This window comes from Mus musculus, chromosome 2 (genome assembly GCF_000001635.26).
Source record: "Mus musculus strain C57BL/6J chromosome 2, GRCm38.p6 C57BL/6J".
Classification (NCBI taxonomy): domain Eukaryota; kingdom Metazoa; phylum Chordata; class Mammalia; order Rodentia; family Muridae; genus Mus; species Mus musculus.
Genome location: NC_000068.7, coordinates 87,122,290 through 87,145,429, shown reverse-complemented (window position 1 = coordinate 87,145,429; position 23,140 = coordinate 87,122,290). Strand labels below are relative to the sequence as shown.

At 37.1% G+C, this 23,140-nt stretch overlaps 1 protein-coding gene and 1 pseudogene across 1 annotated transcript; both read left to right on the top strand.

Annotated features, from left to right (window-relative positions):
* Window positions 1–5,196: 5,196 nt before the first annotated feature.
* On the top strand, window positions 5,197–10,049 carry Olfr1110 (olfactory receptor 1110). Its single transcript, NM_146769.2, has 2 exons — window positions 5,197–5,538; window positions 9,008–10,049. Exon 2 carries the CDS (start codon window positions 9,111–9,113, stop codon window positions 10,047–10,049), a length of 939 nt encoding a protein of 312 aa, NP_666980.1. The 5' UTR covers window positions 5,197–5,538; window positions 9,008–9,110.
* Window positions 20,983–21,799, top strand: Gm13733 (predicted gene 13733; annotated as a pseudogene).
* The last annotated feature ends 1,341 nt before the right edge of the window (window positions 21,800–23,140 follow it).

Below are 23,140 nucleotides of genomic sequence, written 5' to 3'. Positions count from 1 at the left end.
GGATGGCGATGCTGACAATGAGATATTTTCCTCCATCACTTACTACTTTATTTGCTGATGCTGATGCTGATCTGTCCCTATATCTGGAGCTAGTTTATCCTGCTTGCTTCAAGAATGAACTTTCTCTTGTGTTTGGGTTACCTCCAGAAATATCCATTTTTCCAAGAATTTCAGAAATCCATTGTTTTTAATTGCTGAGTAGTACTCCATTGTGTAAATGTACCACATTTTCTGTATCCATTTTTCTGTTGAGGGACATCTGGGTTCTTTCCAGTTTCTGGCTATAAATAAAGCTGCTATGAACATAGTGGAGCAAGTGTTCTTATTACAAGTTGGGACTTCTTCTGGGTATATGCCCAGGAGAGGTATTGCTGGATATTCACGTAGTATTATGTACAATTTTCTGAGGTACCTCCAGACTGACTTCCAGAGTGGTTGTACAAGTTTGCAATCACACCAGCAGTAGAGGAGTTTCCCTCTTTCTCCACATCCTCACCAGCATCTGCTGTCACCTGAATTTTTGATCTTAGCCATTCTAACTGGTGTGAGGTGGAATCTCAGGGTTGTTTTGATTTGCATTTCCCTGATGATTAAGGGTTTTGAACATTCTTTCAGGTGCTTCTCAGCCATTCAGTATGAAGTCATTAGATATGCACTCACTGATGAGTGGATATTAACCCAGAAATATAGAACAATCAAGATACAATTTGCAAAACACAAGAAAATCAAGAAGAGGGAAGACCAATGGGTGGATTCTTAATTCCTCCTTACAATAGGGAACAAAATACCCATGAAAAGAATTACAGAGACAGAGTTTGGAGCTAAGATGAATGGATGGATTATCCAGAGACTACCCTACCCAAGGATCCATCCCATAATCAGCCACCAAACCCAGACACTATTGCACAATTCCAGCAAGATTTTGCTGAAGGGACCCTGTTATAGGTGTCTCATATGAGGCTATGTCAGTGCCTGGCAAATACAGAAGTAGATGCTGACAGTCATCTATAAGATGGAACACAGGGTCCCCAATGGAGAAGATAGAGAAAGCACCCAAGGAGCTGAAGAGGTCTGCAACCCTATAGGTGGAACAACAATATGAACTAACCAGTACCCCCAGAGCTCATGTCTCTAGCTGCATATGAATCAGTAGATGGCCTAGTTGGCCATCACTGGAAAGAGAGGCCCCTTGGTCTTGCAAACTTCATATGCCGCAGTACAGGGGAATGCCATGGTCAAGAAGTGGGAATGGGTGGGTAGAGGAATGGTGGGGAAGGGTAAGGGGGACTTTTGGGATAGCATTTGAAGTGTAAATGAAGAAAATAACTAATTAAATAAAAAAGAAAGAAAAACAATGGAGAATCAAATTTCAAGAAAGCTGGGATTAGAAGTACATGACCCTAATCCTAGTAGTTAAGGAGGTTGAAGCAGGAAGACCTCTATATTCCAATCCATCTAAAGCTATATGGTGAGGCCTGGTTTCAAAATATTAATGCTTAAGCAACAAATTATTTTTCTTAGTGTATACTACTTTCTTCATCCAGATGAACCACCTAAATGGTACTTCAGGGTCTGTTAACTGTTTGCTTTTTGGAGTTGATGGCATTCCTGTGTATGACAGGAAGAATAATGTCATATGAGGAATTTTTAAAAATTATCTTTATTCTTTTTTTTTTTACAGTCCAGTTGTTATCCCCCTCCTAGTCTGCTCTGCAACAGTTCCTCAACCCATTCCATTTCTCCCTGCCTCAAAGAGGATATCCCTACCCCTTACCCTATCCCACCCTGCTAGGCTTCCCTACTCCCTGGAGCCTCAAGTCTTTTAAGGGTTAGGTGCATCTTCTCTCACTGAGGCTAGACCAGACAGTCCTCTATTGTATATGTGTTGGGGGTCTCATACTATCTAGTGTATTCTGCCTAGTTGGTGTCTCAGTGTCTGAGAGATCTTGGGGATCCAGGTTAGTTGAGACTGCTGGTCTTCCTATGGGGTCATCCTCCTTCTCAACTTCTTCCAGCTTTTCCCTAATTCAACTACAAGGGTCCCTGACTTCACTCCATTGGTTGTGTGTAAGCGTCTGCTTCTGTCTCAGTCAGCTAAGTGTTGGGTCTGTCAAAGGGCAGTCATGCTATGCGTCTGTCTATAAACACAGCATAGCATTAGGAATAATGTCAGGCCTTCGACCCTTCTGTTGAAATGGATCCTAATTTGGGTCTGTCACTGAACCTCCTTTCCCTCAGTCTCTTCTCCATTTTTTTGTCCCTGCAGTTCTTTTAGACACACATCACTCTGGGTCAGAGTTTTTGACTGTGGATAGCAATCTTTATCCATCCACTTGATCCCCTGTTTTTCTACAGGAGGTGGACTCTACAAGCTCCCTCTCCCTGCTGTAGGGCATTTCATCTAAAGTCCCTCCCTTTGAGTCCTGAGAGTCTCTCACCTCCTAGCTCTCTGGTACATTCTAGAGTGCCCCCCCCAACTTCTGAGGTTGCATATTTACATTTATTCTGCTGGCCTTCAGGGCTTCACTCCTGTTCTCCCACACCCAATATTTGATCATTTTTCCCCTTTTCCCCTCCTGCTACCTTTCCCACTCAGGTCCCCCCCTCCCTCTGCCTGCCACCCTGTTATTATTTTCTTTTCCCTCTATAATGGGAACTTTATAGAATATACCAGAGAGCTAGGAGATGAGAGACTCTCAGAAGGACTCAGAGGGAGGAACCTTAGATGAAATGCCCTAAAGTGGGGAGAGGGAACTTGTAGAGTACATGTCCAGTAGAATTCCAAGTGGGAATGAAGCATCATCACTTGGGCCCTTTGGCTTGTTAACCTTCTTGAGTCCTATGGATTGTATTCTGGGTATTCTGTACATTTTTTTTTACTAATATCATCTTATTAGTGAGCACATACTGTGTAAATCATTTTAAGTCTGAGTTATCATACCCAGGATGATATTTTTTAGTTGCATCTATTTTCCTGCAAAACTCAAGATGTCTTTATTCTTAATAGCCATGTTGCATTCCATTGTATTAATGAACCACTGTTTTAGTATCCATTTTTCCATTGAGGGAAATCTGAGTAATTTTATAATCCTAATTTTCTAGCTTTAGAACCACCTGAGTGGTCTCTTTATCCTAATGTATACCATCATTTCAAATGTAATGATATACTAGAAGAAGATCATCACAGCCTATGAGTGCTTTCCCAGATTTCAAACCCATTCTTATTCACAAAATAAATTTACTTTGGTTACAGATAAATGGATGTAAATTAAAACATACAATTCCATACAAGGAGTGATGCCTTATACAACAAATGGACAAACAAAAACATTGTAAACTAGTGTGAAGGATTTGAAGGACAGATTTTTACATCCTTAGAACCACTTTACACATAAATACATAACAAATATTAAATAAATGAATAACAAAATGCACTTACAATTTTATAATACTTATCCTTACAAACACTTTAGAAAGATTGTTTAAAAAAAAACTTCACTAGCTTCATTCTCCAATATATCTAACATACATCTTTACACTGAGACCTCATTTCAAAGTTTTTGTTGTTGTTTGTTTTTAATAAAGTCATAAGGGCACAGTTATAACAGGCAAAGTGATAATAATTGACTGTCTTCTGGAATGTAAAGTTAACATATATCCACGATTCTTCTCATGTCTCCCTGGAGTCATGAAGAGGAAAGAAGTTTATGTTCTGTGTTTTAAAGAAATCTATCTCAGGTACTTCATTAAATGAAAATTTTTCCATTAAAATTGAGGTATGATTACAGCCTTCACCTGATTCATCACATTCAGAAATTCAACTGTCTGTGAATCTGTTTATTTAGAGTTACAGGAACATGAAATAATTGTTTTTTTTTTTTTTAACAAAGATATACTGTCTAGTCATCAATGTGATTTGTTATATGAGGTATAAAGACACACATGATTTAACAGAGTCCAGGCAGGTCTTAAAAAGCCACACAACTTTCCATAATAATTTCTAGCATTCTTAAGTTCTTTATATTTTTGTAGACATATGAGTATTTGGGGGTTATTGTCTTTACCTGTATGTATTTACATGTAGAAGCTAGATAGCAAACCCTGGCACTGTTCATGAAGCATAATCTACCCTACTTTTTGAGAAAGGTTCTCTCAGTGGTATGGACCTTACAGAGTATGCTATACTTGATGGCAAGTTTCTCCCCTAATCTAATAGTCTCTGCCATTCAGAGTGGTATTAAAAATTGTGTGCCACCTTAACTGGCTGTTTTTTCTAACACAGGTCTGTGAATTGAACGCAAACCCTCACCTTTTCATGGCAAATATTTTACCAAAAACACAGATCTTCTTTAGACAGTTTAAAAACCAAAATATTTATACTTTGAAAATAATTTCCAAAGTGGCAAAGAATTAAATAATTTTTTGATTAATATATTTCTCATTTTTTATTTACTGAAAAGTTCCAATATGTGATATTATCTTTTTGTATATGTTTTAATTTATGATCTGCTTCCTGAACTCTTGAAATTTAAAACATATTTTTGTCACTTAACAATTATATAAGTTGATGTGAAACTAAATGGAAAAGTTCATGTGATTTGGTAGACAGGTACATATAATTTAAGATATATGTTTTGACCTTGTACCATGTCAGCTTATGATAATTAAACTACAAAACACTTGAAAACAGCTAAACTCTTAGTATCTTTTTTGTAAAAAAATAATACCGTCTTTCTCATAAAAGATAGAGGATGTTGATGAAATAAATGCTTTTATTCAGGGTCCACTTTAGAATGAAAATTATGTAGGAATAATGTGAATTCCTGAAGATGTTTTTCTGAAAAATAACAAGTTTAAATTGTTTTATTTGCAGAACACTTTAGCTATCATCCATGTGGTTTAAATATGATATTTTTCTCAACTTCTGCTCCTGTATTCACGGTCTTTATTCATCATTGTAACAAAATGCTTGAATTTAGAAAACAGTTACTTCCAAGGAATATTATTTGTAAAGGATACCCTTTCATAGCATCAGTGGTGAAAGGAAAGGTATCTACTGAATAGATATCAGGAGTTCTGTCAGCTCATAGATTAGTTTAAGTCTCAGGAGATGAGAAGGATGGTAATAACTCAGTGTTGACAACTGAGACACATAAAGAAGTAGAAGTAGGTTTTTTTTTTCCCCAGTAGAGCAGAAACTTCTATGGGCAATCCTATTATAAAGATCAAGTCCTTAAAGACTTGCAGAAGCCAGCTCTTGTATGGCAGATGTCTTGTTCTGAGCTTTGTTATGTTGAAAGAAAGAAAGTGTTAAGTTTCCATTTTCAGATTTTGATGTTTTCTGTTATTTCCAAAACGCTAAAGGAAACTCATTACCAGTTATCCAAGTATAGTACTATACTTAAACAGCATAGAACATTATATTATAATTTGTGGATTATATATCTTTCAACCTTCCAGATCTCATAGACGAAAGCATTATTTACCCAATGCTTGTACACTTACATTAAATCTATATTCACTATTTTCTAGCATATGGTAAGTACAAGTATGTTTTTATTATTCAATACAATATTCACATAGTACCTTAAAGATATTTGCAAAGTCATGTAATTTTTAAAAATATGACTATATGAGAATTGTAATTTATATATAATATATTGTTTCAGCCTAATTTTATAAAATAGTACTTTTAGATCATTTAGACATAATTTCTTCAAAAGTTTCAATACAGTATTTAAAAAACTATTTTCTATTTTTCTTCCATCCATTTTCCTTCCTGGGAGATGTTTACTGTTCAGAGTTCTGAGTTTAAGATGGCTCAGACCTAACTTTGGTATGACAAATTCCACGCTTTGCCACAAAAGCTCTGGTTGTCAGTCTGATACAGATATTAATTGTGAATATCTAGTTTGTCTCATTTATTTTAAGCTATTATTGCTATAATACAGTTTCAATATTGGTTTATCCTCAATGTCAAAATTTGATGTTTCCACATTATCTGGCATTTTATTTTATTTGTCTTTTACATTTAAACTATAAACTACTCAGTTTGTATGATTTAAAGTATAAATACATCTATGAATACAAATTTGTATGTGAATATGTAAGTATAAATTACATATACAGCTATTCATGCACAAATTATTTGGTTGTACATTCATGTCTAAAACATAAATGATTTGTTAATAACAAATATATTTAAACTCAATACTTCATAAAATTAATAAAAAAATTTAGCATGATCAAATCCTTTGATTCACACTTTTTGGTATTGGAAATCATTCTTTGCTGTCTATCAGGATGACAGTATTAAATGGAGGATAGCTCTGAGTTTATTCCTGAGATGGATATGTGTCTAGATTTGAGATCCAACAATTTAGAGGCTAACGAGGTATTTACAGATGGTGATACATTTCTGCACTAATCACTTAGTCACGTGCATTCAGTGGATAGTAGCATAAACATAACTGAATATTATTTCCAACATACATGCTTTTCTACTTTCCCTTTTTTCATTCAGGGGAATCACCCATGAAAAAATGTCTTTATTCAGAAATTTAAAAATACAGAAGTAATGCATCTGGCCACTACATTATACATCTTGGTGCTAAATGTCTTTTATTTATATATTTAGAAATATCTGAATGTGTGTATAAATACACATACATGTATTTAAATAAATCTAGTGAACTTGAAAGAGAGCAAGAAAAGGTATAAAGAAGAGGGTTTACTGAGTGGAAATTTTATGAAAAATTATCTAGCTGCATCACAATCTAAAAATATAAAAGAAACGTTTTTGTAAATCATTGATATGTTCAAAGTGATTCCTGATCCTTTTAACACAGCAAAAGTAGATTCACTATTCTTCCAAAGGCCACTGATTTGGAACATAGACAGGGAATGTAAGTGTATTTGGTTTAAGTCTATCAACATGGAACAGGACATGCCAAAATTACCTAGATCCTGACTGGGAAATATGAGGTACTACATTATTTCTTTGAATTCTGTAGTGATTCACATGCATTCATAAGGAAAGTAAATGTTTTCTGAATGTTAAGCAGACATTGAAATTATCTGCTCTATGAGAAAAACACATTTCATAAAAATCAGGCAAATTTATAATTTCAAAAGAAAAATGCTCATTTTTTGCAAAATTAATTTTGTCCAAGCAGGATAAGTGACAAAATGATAAAATGAGAGTATGTAGCAAACGAATGCATACTAGAGTAAACCAGAAATATGGAATTAATGTACTATGATATCTTGTGCAAACCTTCTCCCCATCTCACTGAGAATTTTCAAGTGTCTTTCAATACTTTTGAATCATTTCAATCTACCCTTGCTTTTTCACCTCACATTTATGCAAATTTAGGAGCTTCTATTACATAAAATTCTACATTATGGTTTGAACCAGCAATGTTCTTTTCTAAGCAAAGTCTTTGCTTACACATCCACAAATCAAATTAATCACTTTCGTCATTTTACACACACAGTGGATCTTAAATTGAGTCCTTCATTGGACATTTTATATGACCGATTGAATGATAATTTCTAATGTTATTTAAATATGAATCTCCAGTGTACATAGATGCTGCCTCATATTGGAAAAGAGATTGTTCACATGTGAGTCAGAGGAGGTCCAAAAGACACAGGGAAAACCTTGGATTGTGAGGGTAGGAATTGTACATTACTTAATTGCTCTTTCAAACTGAGGCAGTAAGAAGGCAGAATGATAAAGAAAAAAAATCATTATATTTTTGTCTTAGAGGAAAGGGTCTTGTGCTACAGAGAGTAGTATTATAAGCTCAAAAGTGCTAGTTGGTTAAAAAATGTTTCCCTTTTAGAGCCTCCAGTAGGAGTGTGGCATCATAGCTATGTATATTCCATCTTAAAAAATTAGATATGTTAGTCATGTTCTGACTTCCAAACTGTATGTAAATGAATATTTATTAATTTAAGCTATATATTTTTAGAAAAATTTCAGAGTAAACATAATAAAACAGGAAATAATATTACTTATAATATAGCACTACAATAATTTTACATACTAGTTATCTCTTTTGCTTATATCTACAAATGTTTATATTTCTAACTGCCATATAAAGTCATGGTGTTGCTGATATAAGTGCATCAGCATTTAAAAAGAGTCATAGAGGCTCATTATAGTAAAGTATACATGTTTATCAACTGGGTAAGAGAATATATGTATAATTTAATTATCTGATATATACCACAACTCTGATGAATTGATAATGCATCATTTCAAAAGGAAATGATGTTATGTTGTATTTTACCTTTCTAAATAGAAAATGTATCAGGAAATTACAGGTTTCAGTGTATCACACAACTTATTGCTTCCTTATGATTAATGTAAAGGATTGTTTTATTATTTTTAATAATATTTGAGAATAAAAACAATATGTAAAACTAAAATTTCACAAAAATGTGAAGGCAAGAATTGTCATACAAACAACACTTCTAATGATAAATCATTTTAAAACAAAGAACAAATGAAAACAACTATGTATTTTTTTCCTGGTTCAGTTTTCCTAAATAGTATGACAATGATCATGCCAGTCAGAGATTCAGGTGGAAGATGAGAACAAATTTGAAGCAACACATTTAGAAATAGAAGGTGACATGGTCCTGAAGTCGGTGTGTAATTTCCAGGGTAACTGGAAATTAAATACACTGAATGGTTGCTTACAGGATAATGAAAATTCCCTTGCACAAGACTGTTGATAGCTCACACTGCTCCAAAGCAGCAGTCTGAGGAATTTTGAAGAATAAGAGAGTCCGTATACCACACTCTGGATTTAAGTCTCAATTGTATCAACTGACAGCTTTCTATTATAAAAGACATTTTCCTTAACCTTAGTATTCTGTCATAATTGATAATAGGGAATAAACTAATGTGGGTTTAATCTCAGCATGTAGACTGTCTGAAAATTTAGAACACAAATTGACTATGGCTGAGGTTGCTGTTTTGATTTATCTTCCCCAGGGCAACTCTTCATGACCATGATGGTTATCAGATTCTGGAGAAAATCCTTTTTATAGTCCTTAAGTGAAGTGACTATTTTGGAATTAAGTAGACTACTGAAAACATGGCAATTTGGAATCATACAGGTGTGAGTGAATTCATTCTGGTAGGCCTGACTGAAAATCCTAATTGGCAGGTTCCTCTCTTCTTGCTTTTCAGTGTAGTGTATTTCATCATTCTTGTAGGTAACTGGGGAATGATTATCTTGATCTGGTTGAATGCCCAACTTCATACACCAATGTACTTTTTCCTTAGTAACCTTTCTTTCTGTGATATCTGCTACTCTACTATCATTGCTCCAAAGATGCTGCTCAATTTCTTGTCAGAACACAAGTCTAGTACATTCTTTGCCTGTATTCTGCAGAGTTTCTTTTTTGCAGTTTATGTAACGACAGAAGTAATCCTCCTGTCTATGATGGCCTATGATCGCTATGTGGCAATTGCAAATCCCTTAATGTATACGGTTATCATGACACACAACATCTGCACTCAAATGGTTCTTGCAAGTTACTTGGGGGGCCTCATAAATTCCATGATTCATACAATAGGTTTACTCAAACTAGACTTCTGTGGTCCAAATATTGTGAATCACTTCTTCTGTGATGTTCCTCCTCTTTTGAAGCTTGCATGCTCTGATGCACACATCAATGAGATGCTGCTTTTGGTCTTCTCTGGAATGATTGCTATTTTCACTTTCATCATCATCATGGTGTCCTATATCCACATTATCATTGCCATCCTGAGAATCCGCTCAGCTGAGGGGAGGCGCAAAGCTTTCTCCACTTGTGCCTCACATTTGACAGCTGTGACATTATTTTATGGGTCTTTGACTTTTAATTATATCCAACCAAGCTCGCAGTACTCCATGGAACAGGAAAAGCTCTCTGCTATGTTTTACACCTTGGTCATCCCTATGCTGAACCCTCTGATTTACAGCCTGAGGAACAAGGATGTGAAGGAGGCAGCAAAAAGGTTGATTTGTAGGGAGAGCAGTACCTCATGAGTCTGTGTTATCTCTCGCTCTGAAAACTGGATGAGAAGATTCAAACCCACTTTATTAAAGTTATGTCAGTGACACATCCAACATAAACTATAATTCATTCAATTTCATGATATGCCGGGCAAAAATCTCAAATTTGACCTCAAAACTAAAACCAGTCTTTCCTAATCAACAGCATAAAATCTTTATTATTATGAAACCTGATAAATACTTAAGATATATTTTCATGTTAAAATCTGAAGAATATTAACCTTTTAAAAGAGTTAAATATATTTTAGATCAAAAGAGTATTTTAATAATCTTTATTAATAAATTGGTGTTCTAATGAAAACTTACAATGTGCCCAATAGCATGGCTTTTATAAACTCTGTATACTTGCTTCTACAAATGTCCCCATGTAAGTGACATAACTATTTCTCACTTTGCATATAATTGTAATAGTATGGTAACTGGATGTATAAGAAATAAAATTTATGACTTAAAGTTTTAAATAAATTAACTATATGAAGTCCTGGATTGTGACAATTACTGTAAAAAATAAATGTAACTCATATTTTTTTTGTTGTAAACCTAGCCTTTAATGGCTGAGCCATTAGCTTTCTCCCGAGAGGTTCTGTAGAGCCACACAGAAGCAGATGCTTGTACAGAACCATTGCAATGAGCGCGAGGACCACAATGGAGGAGTCACGGGAAGGATTGAAGGAGTTGAAGTGGTCTGCAACCCAATAGGAAAAACAACAATAACAACTAACCAGATGCCCCAGAGCTCCCAAGGACTAAACCACCAACAAAAGAGTACTCATAGAGAGACTCAAAAGAGCACTTGCTTAGTTGGCTTCATAGCAGCCTTATTTGTAACAGCTAGAAAGTAGAAACAACCTATATGTCCCTCAACTGAAGAACAGATGAAGAAAATGTGGTTCATTTACACAATGCAATACAACTCAGCTGTTTTTTTAAAAGCGGCATCATAAGTTTTACAGGCAAATTGATAGAACTAGCAAATATCATCCTGACTGAGATTTCCGAGTATCCCAGACTCAAAAAGGATATACATGTAGTCTGTTTAAATATAAATGGGCAATTTTTAGTCATAAAACATTACAATCCACAAATCCGAAGAAACCAAGTAACAGCGGGCTCAAAGGAGGCTGATTAATCTGTCTCAGAAGGTAGAATAAAATAGATATTGATGGTATATGTAGGGAGGGAACTGGGTGGGAGAGGTGAAGGAGAGGGGATCAGGGTTGGGGTAATCATGTGCAGGGAGAGCAGTAGGGAGAGAACAGAGTATCTATAGGATGTGCCAGAGACCTGGGATGTGGGAAGGTCCCTATGGGAGTGACTGTAGCTGAAACTACTAGCACTGATGTATATGCATCCTGAAGTGGCCATTTCCTTAGCCAGCCATGTCTCCCAGGGGAGGACTAAACACAGTAACCCACTCATAAAACTTTTGACCTAAAATATGTCCTTCCTTCAAGAGGTTCAGGTAAAGATACAGCAGAGATAGAAAATATTTTAACAATTTTGATACTTATATAATTACATGGGAACAATCTATAAACTCCAAAGTTAGACAAAATTAAGTTTTCTCAGATGAATACTCAGTTTAATTGAGAGGGTTAAATTATTTATTAAGCTAAAAGACTAACTAGACAAATAAAGTATATGTCTACAGAGAAGTAGCTAATGAAAATTTAAAATAAAATGTAATGGGATGTTTTCCAATTTTTATTCAGGTATTTATTATTATGAAGTTCTCTTATGATATAATTTTGAGTCTTTTCTTGAGGCATTCTCTAATTCAAAATTTGTGTATGAGTATATATATTTCAGGAGAAAGTCTTTTATAAACTTATAAATCTTTTAAAATAAGACAAAACTTTTTATAAATATACACTAGTAATTCTATGGCAAGAGGATCCAGCAATACTACTCCTGGGCATATACCCAGAAGATGCTCTAACATGTAATAAGGACATGTGCTACACTATATTTACACAGCCTTATTTATAATAGCCAGGATCTGAAAAGAACCCAGATGTCCCTCAACAGAGGAATGGATACAGAAAATATGGTACATTTACACAATAGAGTACTACTCAGCTATTAAAAACAATGAATTTATGAAATTCTTAGGCAAATGGACAGAACTAGAAATTATCATCTTGAGTGAGGTAACCCAGTCACAGAAGAACACACATGGTCTGCACTCACTGATAAGTGGATATTAGCCCAGATGCTCAGAATACCCAAGATACAATTCACAAACCACATGAAACTCAAGAAGAAGGAAGTCCAAAGTGTGGATACTTTGATCCTTCTTATAAGAGGGAACAAAATACCCATGGAAGGAGTTACATATACAAAGTCTGGAGCAGAGACTGAAGGAATGACCATCCAGAGACTGCCCCACCTGGGGATCCATCTCATATACAATCATAAAACCCAGACACTTTGGTGTATTTCAACAAGTGTTTCCTGACAGGAACCTGGTATAGCTCTCTCCTGAGAAGATTCACCAGTGCCTGACAAATACAGAGGTGAATCCTTGCAACCTACCACTGGACTGAGCACAAGGTTCCCAATGAAGGAGCTAGAGAAAGGACCCGAGGAGCTGAAGGGGTTTGCAGGCCCATAGAAGGAACAACAATATGGCCAGTACCCCCAGAGCTCGCAGGGACTAAACCACCAACCAAACAGTCCACATGGTGGGACTCATGTCTCCAGCTGCTTATGTAGCAGAGGGTGGTCTAGTTGGTCATAAATGGAAGGAGAGGTCATTGGTTCTGTAAAAGCTCTATGAAGGATCTAGAGAAAGTACCCAAGAAGCTGAAGTGGTCTGCAATCCCATAGGAGGAACAACAATATGAACTAACCAGTACCCCCAGAGCTCATGTCTCTAGCTGCATATGTAGCAGAGGAGAGGCCCTTGGTCTGGCAAAGATTATATGCCCCAGGACAGGAGAATGCCAGGGCCAGGAAGCTGGAGTGTGTGGGTTGGGGATCAGGGTGGGGGGGAGAGTATAGGGATATTTTGGAAAGGAAACTAGGAAAGGGGTTAACATTTGAAATGTAAATGAAGACAATATATAATAAAAAAGGGGGGTCTATTCCCCAGTTAGGGGAATGTCAGGGCCAGGAAGCAGGAGTGGGTGGGTTGGTGAGCAGGGGTGAGGAATAGGGGGTAGGTGGTAGAGGGTTTTCAAAGGGAAAACTAGGAAATGGGACAACATTTGAAACATAAATAAAGAAAATATAATAATAATAATAATAATAATAATAATAATAATAATAATAATAATAATAATAATAATAAAGGAGATTCCTACAAAGGGAATATCTTCACAGGAAGAAAACATTCATTAGGACACAAGGTGGATTCAGGGACCGATGTATTTCAGTGTTAAGCTTGACCAAGTTTCTTGCTCATTGAATGTAGACTTTTGGGATGTTAGAAACAGGCCTCCTAGGAACATCAATCAAAAAGAGCATAACAAGCTGCAATAAGCCTAGGTATATAGCATCACATCAAGGCTTGAGAAGGCAACCCAGTAGGAGGAAAGGGGGCTACATATAGGCAAAAGAGTCACGGACAGTTCCTGCTCCTACTGTAAGGATTTTAAAAGAACACTAAACTTTTCAGTTAAAACATGTATATAGAAGACCAAAATCAGAACTCTACAGGTTCCCTGAGCTCTGAAATTTCCCATGAGTCCTGGTGAGTTGATTATGTGGGCCATGTTCTCCTTGTGCATTCCTTACCTCTCTGATCTCTTTGATGATGATTCTGCTAGGCCCTAGACCCAGCACTCTCTTCAGTCAGAGCAATCTCTAGGTTGAAGGTTTGTGACTGGAGTTCCAGTTCCAGTTCCTCCACTTGAGGGCTTGCCTGGTTACAGAAAATAACCAGTTCAGTCCCCACATCCCCCATCACTCAGAGTGTTTGCTAGGGCTACTCTTACAGATTCCATAGAGTTACCATTGCACTAGGTTTCTACCTCACCCCACAAATGCATGCCATTTCCAGTTGTTTCCCCCAATATTTTTCCTAATTCCCATCTGATCCATCCTGTTCTCAGCCCCATATATCCCCAGTTCACCTAAAAAAATCTATTCTGTTTTCTCTCCCTTAAGAGATCCTTCTGTCACCATTTAAGACCTTGTTACTTAGTTTTTTTGTGTCTAAAGATTGTAGCATGATTATCCATTACAGTGAATATTCAATTATAAGTGAGTATATACCACAATTTCCTTTCTGGGTCTATGTTACCTATTCAGGATGATTTTTTTTTTCTAGATCAAACCATTTGCCTGTAAATTTCATGATGACATTTAAAAAAAATTATTAGGTATTTTCCTCATTTACATTTCCAAGGCTATCCCAAAAGTCCGCCATACCCTCCCCCCAATCCGCCTACAAACCCAATCTCAATTCTTGGTCCTGGAGTTCCCCTGTACTGAGGCATATAAAGTTTGCATGACCAATGGGTCTCTCTTTCCACTGATGGCAGAATAGGCCATCTTCTGATACATATGCAGCTACAGACATGAGCTTGGGGGGGGGGCAGTACTGGTTAGTTCATATTGTTGTTCCACCTATAGGGTTACAGATCCCTTTAGCTCCTTGAGTACATTCTCTAGCTCCTCCATTGGGGGCCCTGTAATCCATCTAATAGCTGACTGTGAGCATCCACTTCTTTGTATGCTAGGCCCCGGAATAGTATCACAAGAGACAGCTATATCAGGGTCCTTTCAGCAAAATCTTGCTAATGTATGCAATGTTGTCAGTATTTGGAGGCTGATTATGAGATGGATCCCAAATATGGCAGACGCTAGATGGTCCATTCTTTTGTCTCAGCTCCAAAGTTTGTCTCTGTAACTCCTTCCATGGGTGATTTGTTCCCAATTCTAAGAAGGGGCAAAGTGTCTACACTTTGGAATTCATTCTTCTTGAGTTTCATGTGTTTCACAAATTGTATCTTATATCTTGGGTATTCAAAGTTTCTAGGCAAATATCCACTTATCAGTGAGTACATATCATGTGAGTTCTTTTGTGTTTGAGTTACCTCACAAAGGATGATGCACTCCAGGTCCATCCATTTGCCTAGGAATTTCATAAATTCATTCTTTTTAATAGCTGAGTAGTACTCCATTGTGTAAATGTAACACATTTTCTGTATACACTCCTCTGTTGAGGGGCATCTGGGTTCTTTCCAGCTTCTGGCTATTATAAATAAGGCTCCTATGAACATCAAGGAGCATGTGTCTTTCTTACTAATTGAAACATCTTCTGGATATATGCCTAGGAGAAGTATTGCTATCTCTGGTTTTATGTGGAGTTCCTTGATCCACTTAGATTTAACCTTAGTACAAGGAGATAAGAATGGGTCAATTTGCACCCTTCTACAGGATAACCATCAGTTGTGCCAACACCATTTGTTGAAAATGATGTCTTTTTTTTCCACTGGATGGTTTTAGCTCCCTTGTCAAAGATCAAGTGGCCATAGGTGTATGGGTTCATTTCTGGGTCTTCAATTCTATTCCATTGGTCAATTTGTCTGTCACTATATCACTACCATGCAGTTTTTATCACAATTGCTCTGTAGTACAGCTTTAGGTCAGGCATGGTGATTGCACCAGTGGTTCTTTTATCCTTGAGAAGAGTTTTTGCTATCCTAGGTTTTTTGTTATTTCAGATGAATTTGCAGATTGCTCATTCTAACTCATTGAAGAATTGAGTTAGAATTTTGATGGGGATTGCATTGAATCTGTTGATTGCTTTTGGCAAGATAGAAATTTTTACTATATTAATCCTGTCAATCCATGAGCATGGGAGATCTTTCCATCTTCTGAGATCTTCTTTAATTTCTTATCATACAGATCTTTCACTTCCTTAGGTAGAGTCACACCAAGGTATTTTATATTATTTGTGACTATTGATAAGGGTGTTGTTTCCCTAATTTCTTTCTCAGCCTGTTTATTCTTTGTGTACAGAAAGGTCATTGACTTGTTTGAGTTAATTTTATATCCAGCTACTTCATTGAAGCTGTTTATCAGGTTTAGGATTTCTATATACTATCATATCATCTGCAAAAAGTGATATTTTCACTTCTTCCTTTCCAATTTGTATTCCCTTGATCTCCCTTTGTTGTCTAATTGCTCTGGCTAGGACTTCAAGTACAATGTTGAACAGGTAGGGAGAGAATGGGCAGCCATGTCTAGTCCCTGATTTTAGTGGGATTGCTTCCAGCTTCTCACCATTTACTTTGATGTTGGCTACTGGTTTGCTGTAGATTGCTTTTATCATGTTTAAGTATAGGCCTTGAATTCCTGATCTTTCCAAGACTTTTATCATGAATGGGTGTTCGATTTTGTTAAAGGCTTTCTCTGTGTCTAACGAGATGATCATGTGGTTTTTGTCTTTGTGTTTGTTTATATAATGGATTACATTGATGGATTTCCATATATTAAAACATCCCTGCATGCCTGGAATAAAACCTACTTCGTCAGATGGATGAATGTCTTAATGTGTTCTTGGATTTGGTTAGCGAGAATTTTATTGAAGATTTTTGCATCGATGTTCATAACGGAAATTGGTGTGAACTTCTGTATCTTTGTTGGATCTTTCTGTGGTTTAGGTATCAGAGTAATTGTGGCTTCATAGAATGAGTTGGGTAGAGTACCTTCTACTTCTATTTTGTGGAATAGTTTGTGCAGAACTGGAATTAGATCTTCTTTAAAGGTCTGATAGAACTCTGCACTAAACCCATCTGGTTCTGGGCAGTTTTTGGTTGGGAGACTATTAATGACTGCTTCTATTTCTTTAGGGGAAATGGGACTGTTTAGATCATTAACCTGATCTTGATTTAACTTTGGTACCTGGTATCTGTCTAGAAATTTGTCCATTTCATCCAGGTTTTCCAGTTTTGTTGTGTATAGCCTTTTGTAAAAGAATCTGATGGTGTTTTGGATTTCTTCAGGATCTGTTGTTATGTCTCCCTTTTCATTTCTGATTTTGTTAATTAGGATGCTGTCCCTGTGCCCTCTAGTGTGTCTGGCTAAGGGTTTATCTATCTTGTTGATTTTCTCAAAGAAACAGCTCCTTGTTTGGTTTATTCTTTGAATAGTTCTTCTTGTTTCCACTTGGTTGACTTCACCCTTGAGTTTGATTATTTCCTGCCTTCTACTCATCTTGGGTGAATTTGCTTCCTTTTGTTCTAGAGCTTTTAGGTGTGCTGTCAAGCTGCTAGTGTGTGCTTGTCTCCAGTTTCTTTTAGGAGGCACTCAGAGCTATGAGTTTCCCTCGTAGAAATGCTTTCATTGTGTCCCATAAGTTTGGTTATGTTGTGACTTCATTTTCTTTAAACTCTAAAAAGTCTTTAATTTTTTTTCTTTTTTCCTTCCTTGACCAAGGTATCATTGAGAAGAGTATTGTTCAGTTTTCACATGAATGTTGGTTTTCTATTATTTATGTTGTTATTGAAAATCAGCCTTAGTCCATGGTGATCTGATAGGATGCATGGGACAATTTCAATATATTTGTATCTGTTGAGGCTTGTTTTGTGACCAATTATATGGTCAATTTTGGAGAAGATACAATGAGGTTGTAAGAAGAAGGTATATCCTTTTGTTTTAGGATAAAATGTTCTGTAGATAATAATCTGTTAAGACTATTTGTTTCATAACTTCTGTTAGTTTCACTGTGTCCCTGTTTAGTTTCTGTTTTCACAATCTTTAGATTGATGAAAGTGGTTTGTAGAAGTGTCCCACTATTATTGTGTGAGATGCAATGTGTGCTTTGAGCTTTACTAAAGTTTCTTTAATGAATGTGGCTGCCCTTGCATTTGGAGCATAGATATTCAGAATTGAGAGTTCCTCTTGGAGGATTTTAATTTGATGAGTATGAAGTGTCCCTCCTTGTCTTTTTTGATAACTTTGGGTTGAGAGTCAATTTTTTTTTTTTTTGATATTAGAATGGCTACTCCAGCTTGTTTCTTCAGACAATTTGCTTGGAAAATTGTTTTCCATCCTTTCACTCTGAGGTAGTGTCTGTCTTTTTCCCTGAGATGGGTTTCCTGTAAGGAGAAAAATGTTGGGTCCTGTTTGTGTAGCCAGTCTGTTAGTCTATGTCTTTTTATTGGGGAATTGAGTCCATTGATATTAAGAGATATTAAGGAAAAGTAATTGTTGCTTTCTTTTATTTTTGTTGTTAGAGTTGGCCTTCTGTTCTTGTGGCTGTCTTCTTTTTGGTTTGTTGAAGGATTACTTTCTTGCTTTTTCTAGGATGTGGTTTCCATCCTTGTATTGGTTTTTTTCTGTTATTATCCTTTGAAGGGCTGAATTCGTGGAAAGATAATGTGTGAATTTGTTTTTGTCATGGAATTCTTTGGTTTCTCCATCTATGGTAATTGAGAGTTTGGCTGGGTATAGTAGCCTGGACTGGCATTTGTTTTCTCTTAGTGTCTGTATAACATCTGTCCAGGATCTTCTGGCTTTCATAGTCTCTGGTGAAAAGTCTGGTGTAATACTGATAGGCCTGCCTTTAGATGTTACTTGACCTTTTTCCCTTACTGCTTTTAATATTCTATGTTTATTTAGTGCATTTTTTCTGATTATTATGTGTCAGGAGGAATTTCTTTTCTGGTCCAGTGTATATGGAGTTCTTTACGCTTTTTGTATGTTCATGGGCATCTCTTTGTTTAGGTTTGGGAAGTTTTCTTCTATAATTTTATTGAAGATATTTGCTGGCCCTTTAATTTGAAAATCTTCATTCTCATCTACTCCTATTATCAGGAGGTTTGATCTTCTCATTGTGTCCTGGATTTCCTGGATGTTTTGAGTTAGCATCTCTTTGCATTTTGCATTTTCTTTGTTGTGCTGATGTTCTCTATGGAATCTTCTTCACCTGAGATTCTTTCTTCCATCTCTTGTATTCTGTTGCTGATACTCGTATCTATGTTTCCAGATTTCTTCCCTAGGGTTTCTATCTCCAGCGTTGCCTCACTTTGCATTTTCGTTATTGTGACTACTTCCCTTTTTAGGTCTAGTATGGTTTTGTTCATTTCCATCACCTGTTTGGATGTGTTTTCCTGTTTTTCTTTAATGACTTCTATGTGTTTGGTTTGTTTTTTGTGTTTTTCTTTAAGGTCTTGTAACTCTTTAGCAGTGTTCTCCTGTATTTCTTTAAGTGAGTTATTAAAGTCCTTCTTGATGTCCTCTACCATCATCATGAGATATGCTTTTAAACCCAGTTCTAGCTTTTAGGGTGTGTTGGGGTACCCAGGACTGGGTGAGGTGGGAGTGCTGCGTTCTTATGATGGTGAGTGGTCTTGATTTCTGTTAGTAAGATTCTTATGTTTGCCTTTCGCCATCTGTTAATCTCCGGAGTTAGTTGTTATAGTTGTCTCTGGTTAGAGCTTGTTTCTCTGGTGATTATGTTAGCCTCTATCAGCAGACCTAGGAGACTAGCTCTCTCCTGAGTTTCAGTAGTCAGAGTACTCTCTGCAGGCAAGCTCTCCTCTTACAGGGAAGGTGCCCATATATCTGGTGTTCAAATCTGCCTCCTGGCAGAAGTTGTGTTCCACTCACCAGAGGTCCTGAGATCGCTTGGAGAGTCCTCTAGGGACCTTGGGGGTATCCGATGACTCCGCACCCAAGGTGAACTGGTGCTGGTTTTGATCAAAGGGACTTGTGACCCTGGTCAGCCTGGCTTTTCTGCTTCCCTAATTAATGCTGTCTCAGGTCCCAAGTATTTGGATTGGAACAGAAGTTGTGTTCCACTCACCTGAGGTCCTACGATCCAGTGGAGTGTCCTCTGGAGAACTTGGGGGTATCTGCTGACTCTGCGCCCAAGGTGACCAGGTGCTGGTACTGACCAGAAGGGCAGGTTCAGAAGTTCAATCTAGCAGGCATGGTGCAGGAGGAGCTGAGAGTTCTATATTATCATCTGAAGGCTGCTGCAGTACTCCATGATGTCATTTTTAAAAACAACTAGGTAATACCCAATTGTACAAATGAGCTTTGTGGCTGCGAGAGAGAACATTCTCATCCACAGAAGAATTCTTTGGACTGTTTATGGGCACTTGAGGAGGCAATTTTTTCAAAAACACATTGTTGGCCTAATCTGAGATGCTAGAAGGTTATTTTTCTGTTTTTTCATGGGCCTCAGTCCTATTCTTTGTCAATTTATTCAGAGATGCTAAGATCAGCCTACCAGTATCATCATTTTTCTTATTTTTTAAAGACTATTAGTAGTTTTTAAACAGAGTCACCAAATTTGTTTCTGCCCCCAAATGATAAATCAGATAATCACTTCTAGTTATCTCCTCACATCTATAAAATAGTTCACACCGTGGATTTATTCTCTAAGCTCCCAGGAGAAGCTTCAGTAACCATAGAGACTTTGACATTTGCAGGTGTTGGCAAAATGGAAAGCCTATTTCAGATGCTTAAAAGAGTCACACTTATATTTATTTTGCTAAAGAACCACGACTGGTATGAAAATTGGTAATTTGTATGACTTAGTGTCCTCTAGAGTAGAACTTATAGAAGGACTATCTAACTTTCTATCTTTTTCTTTCTTACTTACTTTCTATCTATCCATCTATCTATCTCTGTCTACCTACCTCACTATAGTAAATAAACTATATATTTACATTTTAAACTATACATTTCTGTCTATCTAATCTATCAATTGGCTATATATATATATATATATATATATATATATATATATAATTTATATGCTATGGCTTATATACATAAATATATGATTTATTGTATCTATGGGATATACATACACAGACACAGACACACACACACAGACACACACACAAACACACACACACACAAACATATATATACATATGACTGATTATGTAGGATGTAAAGACAAACATTCTAGGCTAGTACAGTAAGATCTCTAAAAGGGGGCTGTGACAGAGTAGCGTTTTTGTTCGTGGCTTTGTGAAGGTGTTCACTGCAGACATAGGTTGGAGAATTCAGCTACAATGGGAAATGTTTTTGAAAAGTTGTTTGAAAGCCTATTTGGGAAAAAGGAAATGAGGATTCTCATGGTGGACTTAGATGCAGCTAGAACAATGATGACCTTGTACAAACTGAAGCTGGGAGAGATTGTGACAACCATCCCTACAATAGGTTTCCACGTGGACACCTTAGAACATAAAAACATAAGCTTCACTGTCTGGGTTGTTGGTGACCAGGACAAAAATCAGACCTTTGTGGCAACATTACTTCCTGAATACTCAAGGTCTGATATTTGTGGTTTACTGAAATGACAGAGAGCGGGTCAACAAGGCCCGGGAAGAATTGACCAGAATGCTAGTAGATGATGAGCTCAGAGATGCAGTCTTATTGGTGCTTGTAAACAAACAGGATCTTCCTAATGCTATGAACACAGCAGAGATCACAGACAAGCTTGGCTTACATTTCCTTCATCAGAGAAACTGGTACATTCAGGCTACCTGTGAGACCAGTGCAGATGAGCTTTACAAAGGCGTGGACTGGTTCTCCAACCAGCTCAAAAACTGGGAGTGATCAGAAGCAACCCATTCCCCCATGCACTGTGGCAAAACCATCTGGCCTTACCTGTGCATGTGAACATGTGAGGAGCCCATGGGGCTGTTTGGCTGGGAGTGGGGGCATCTTCCTCACACTGTGCCTTATACATGTTATATGAAAACCAGTATTCCATTTTAAGAAAATCAGTATTACATTTTGAATGCTACCTTCCATTTCACTAGTTTTGATGGTCATTTTTGCTGACGTCTTCCTGGGTGTGATAGCCAGAGGGTCTCTAGGCTAGAAAAGAAGAGAGCTGGAGCCAGACAGGTTCCCTTATTGCGATCCTGGGTTTGGCCTCTCCATACACCAGTAATCCTGTTGTACTTCAGTGTCCTTTTATAAAAAGAAAGGGAGGACCTGTCATTCTTTCCATTGTGTCAAAGCTAGCAGCGGACTTGTAGTGCTTCAAACCTATCAAGAAGAAAAGATGCATTATTTCCACAGGTGTGAAGAGGTTCAGAAGGGAATACTTCCTCAAAGTTCTGTTACTTCCAAATGACTCATTTAGTTTGTTTTAACCATAGTGACCTTTTTCAGTAGAGTATCAAGACTAACACTAGTGACATTTCCAGCCTGTCCCATATTTTTCAAATGGAAAGAGACTGTGGGCTGCTCTTCTCCTAAGCCTCATGGTCCACAGTGGAGTGAAGGTTGGCTGAAGGAAGTGAAGTGAGATAGCTCTTACGTTATGACATCATGGCTCAAGCCCTCAAGGCTGCTGTTCCCACTTTTCGGCTATGTGCTGAGGGTTCTTTACACGAAACAGACAGTTGTCCTGTGTGGAATTGTCACTATGTCTGTTGTCCTGGTCTACTGTAAGCATTTGGTTAGTATCTGTTTCCAGGACTGCACACCCATGATATCTGATAGTTTGTAAGAAAGTCAGGTCAATGTCGGAGATGATGTTTCCAGTGGCCTCTGATACTCCCTAGGTTGGTGCTAAACTTTACTCTGAGAGCATCTTTTACTTAGACTGCTCTCACTGCATAGACTCCCTCCTTAATAGCATTGGCATAGGAGGAGCGGCTTGGAAATGTGTGCTGTGTTGTCTTGGAGATGTAGTGATAGGAAGGTTCTGAGAGGAGCTGGCTTCAGCCCTAAGTCCTTCTGACCACCCAGCTCTGAGCCACATTTGTACCTAAGCCATTTTACTGCTTAACATTTTAAAACTCCTTCCAGAAAGAAAACTGATCCCTGCTACAGGAGGGGGAACACAAACTGAAATTCAAATAAATCTTGTTCATTGTTAACAACGTTATACTAAGAAAAATAAAATTCCATGCCATTGTAAATGTGGGCTGTGATTATTTTTAAAATATATATATCTTTTTGGGTTTATGAGTTGTTTTGTGGTTCCATGATGTAATATCCCACTTCTATTCAGTTTGATTTTTTTTTATTACGTATTTTCCTCAATTACATTTCCAATGCTAGGCCAAAAGTCCCCCATGCCCCCCCCCCACTCCCCTACCCATCCATTCCCACTTTTTGGCCCTGGCGTTCCC

Excerpts from the sequence above, each read along its gene's own strand:
- Olfr1110 (NM_146769.2), top strand. The coding sequence starts at position 9,111 with ATGGCAATTTGGAATCATACAGGTGTGAGTGAATTCATTCTGGTAGGC.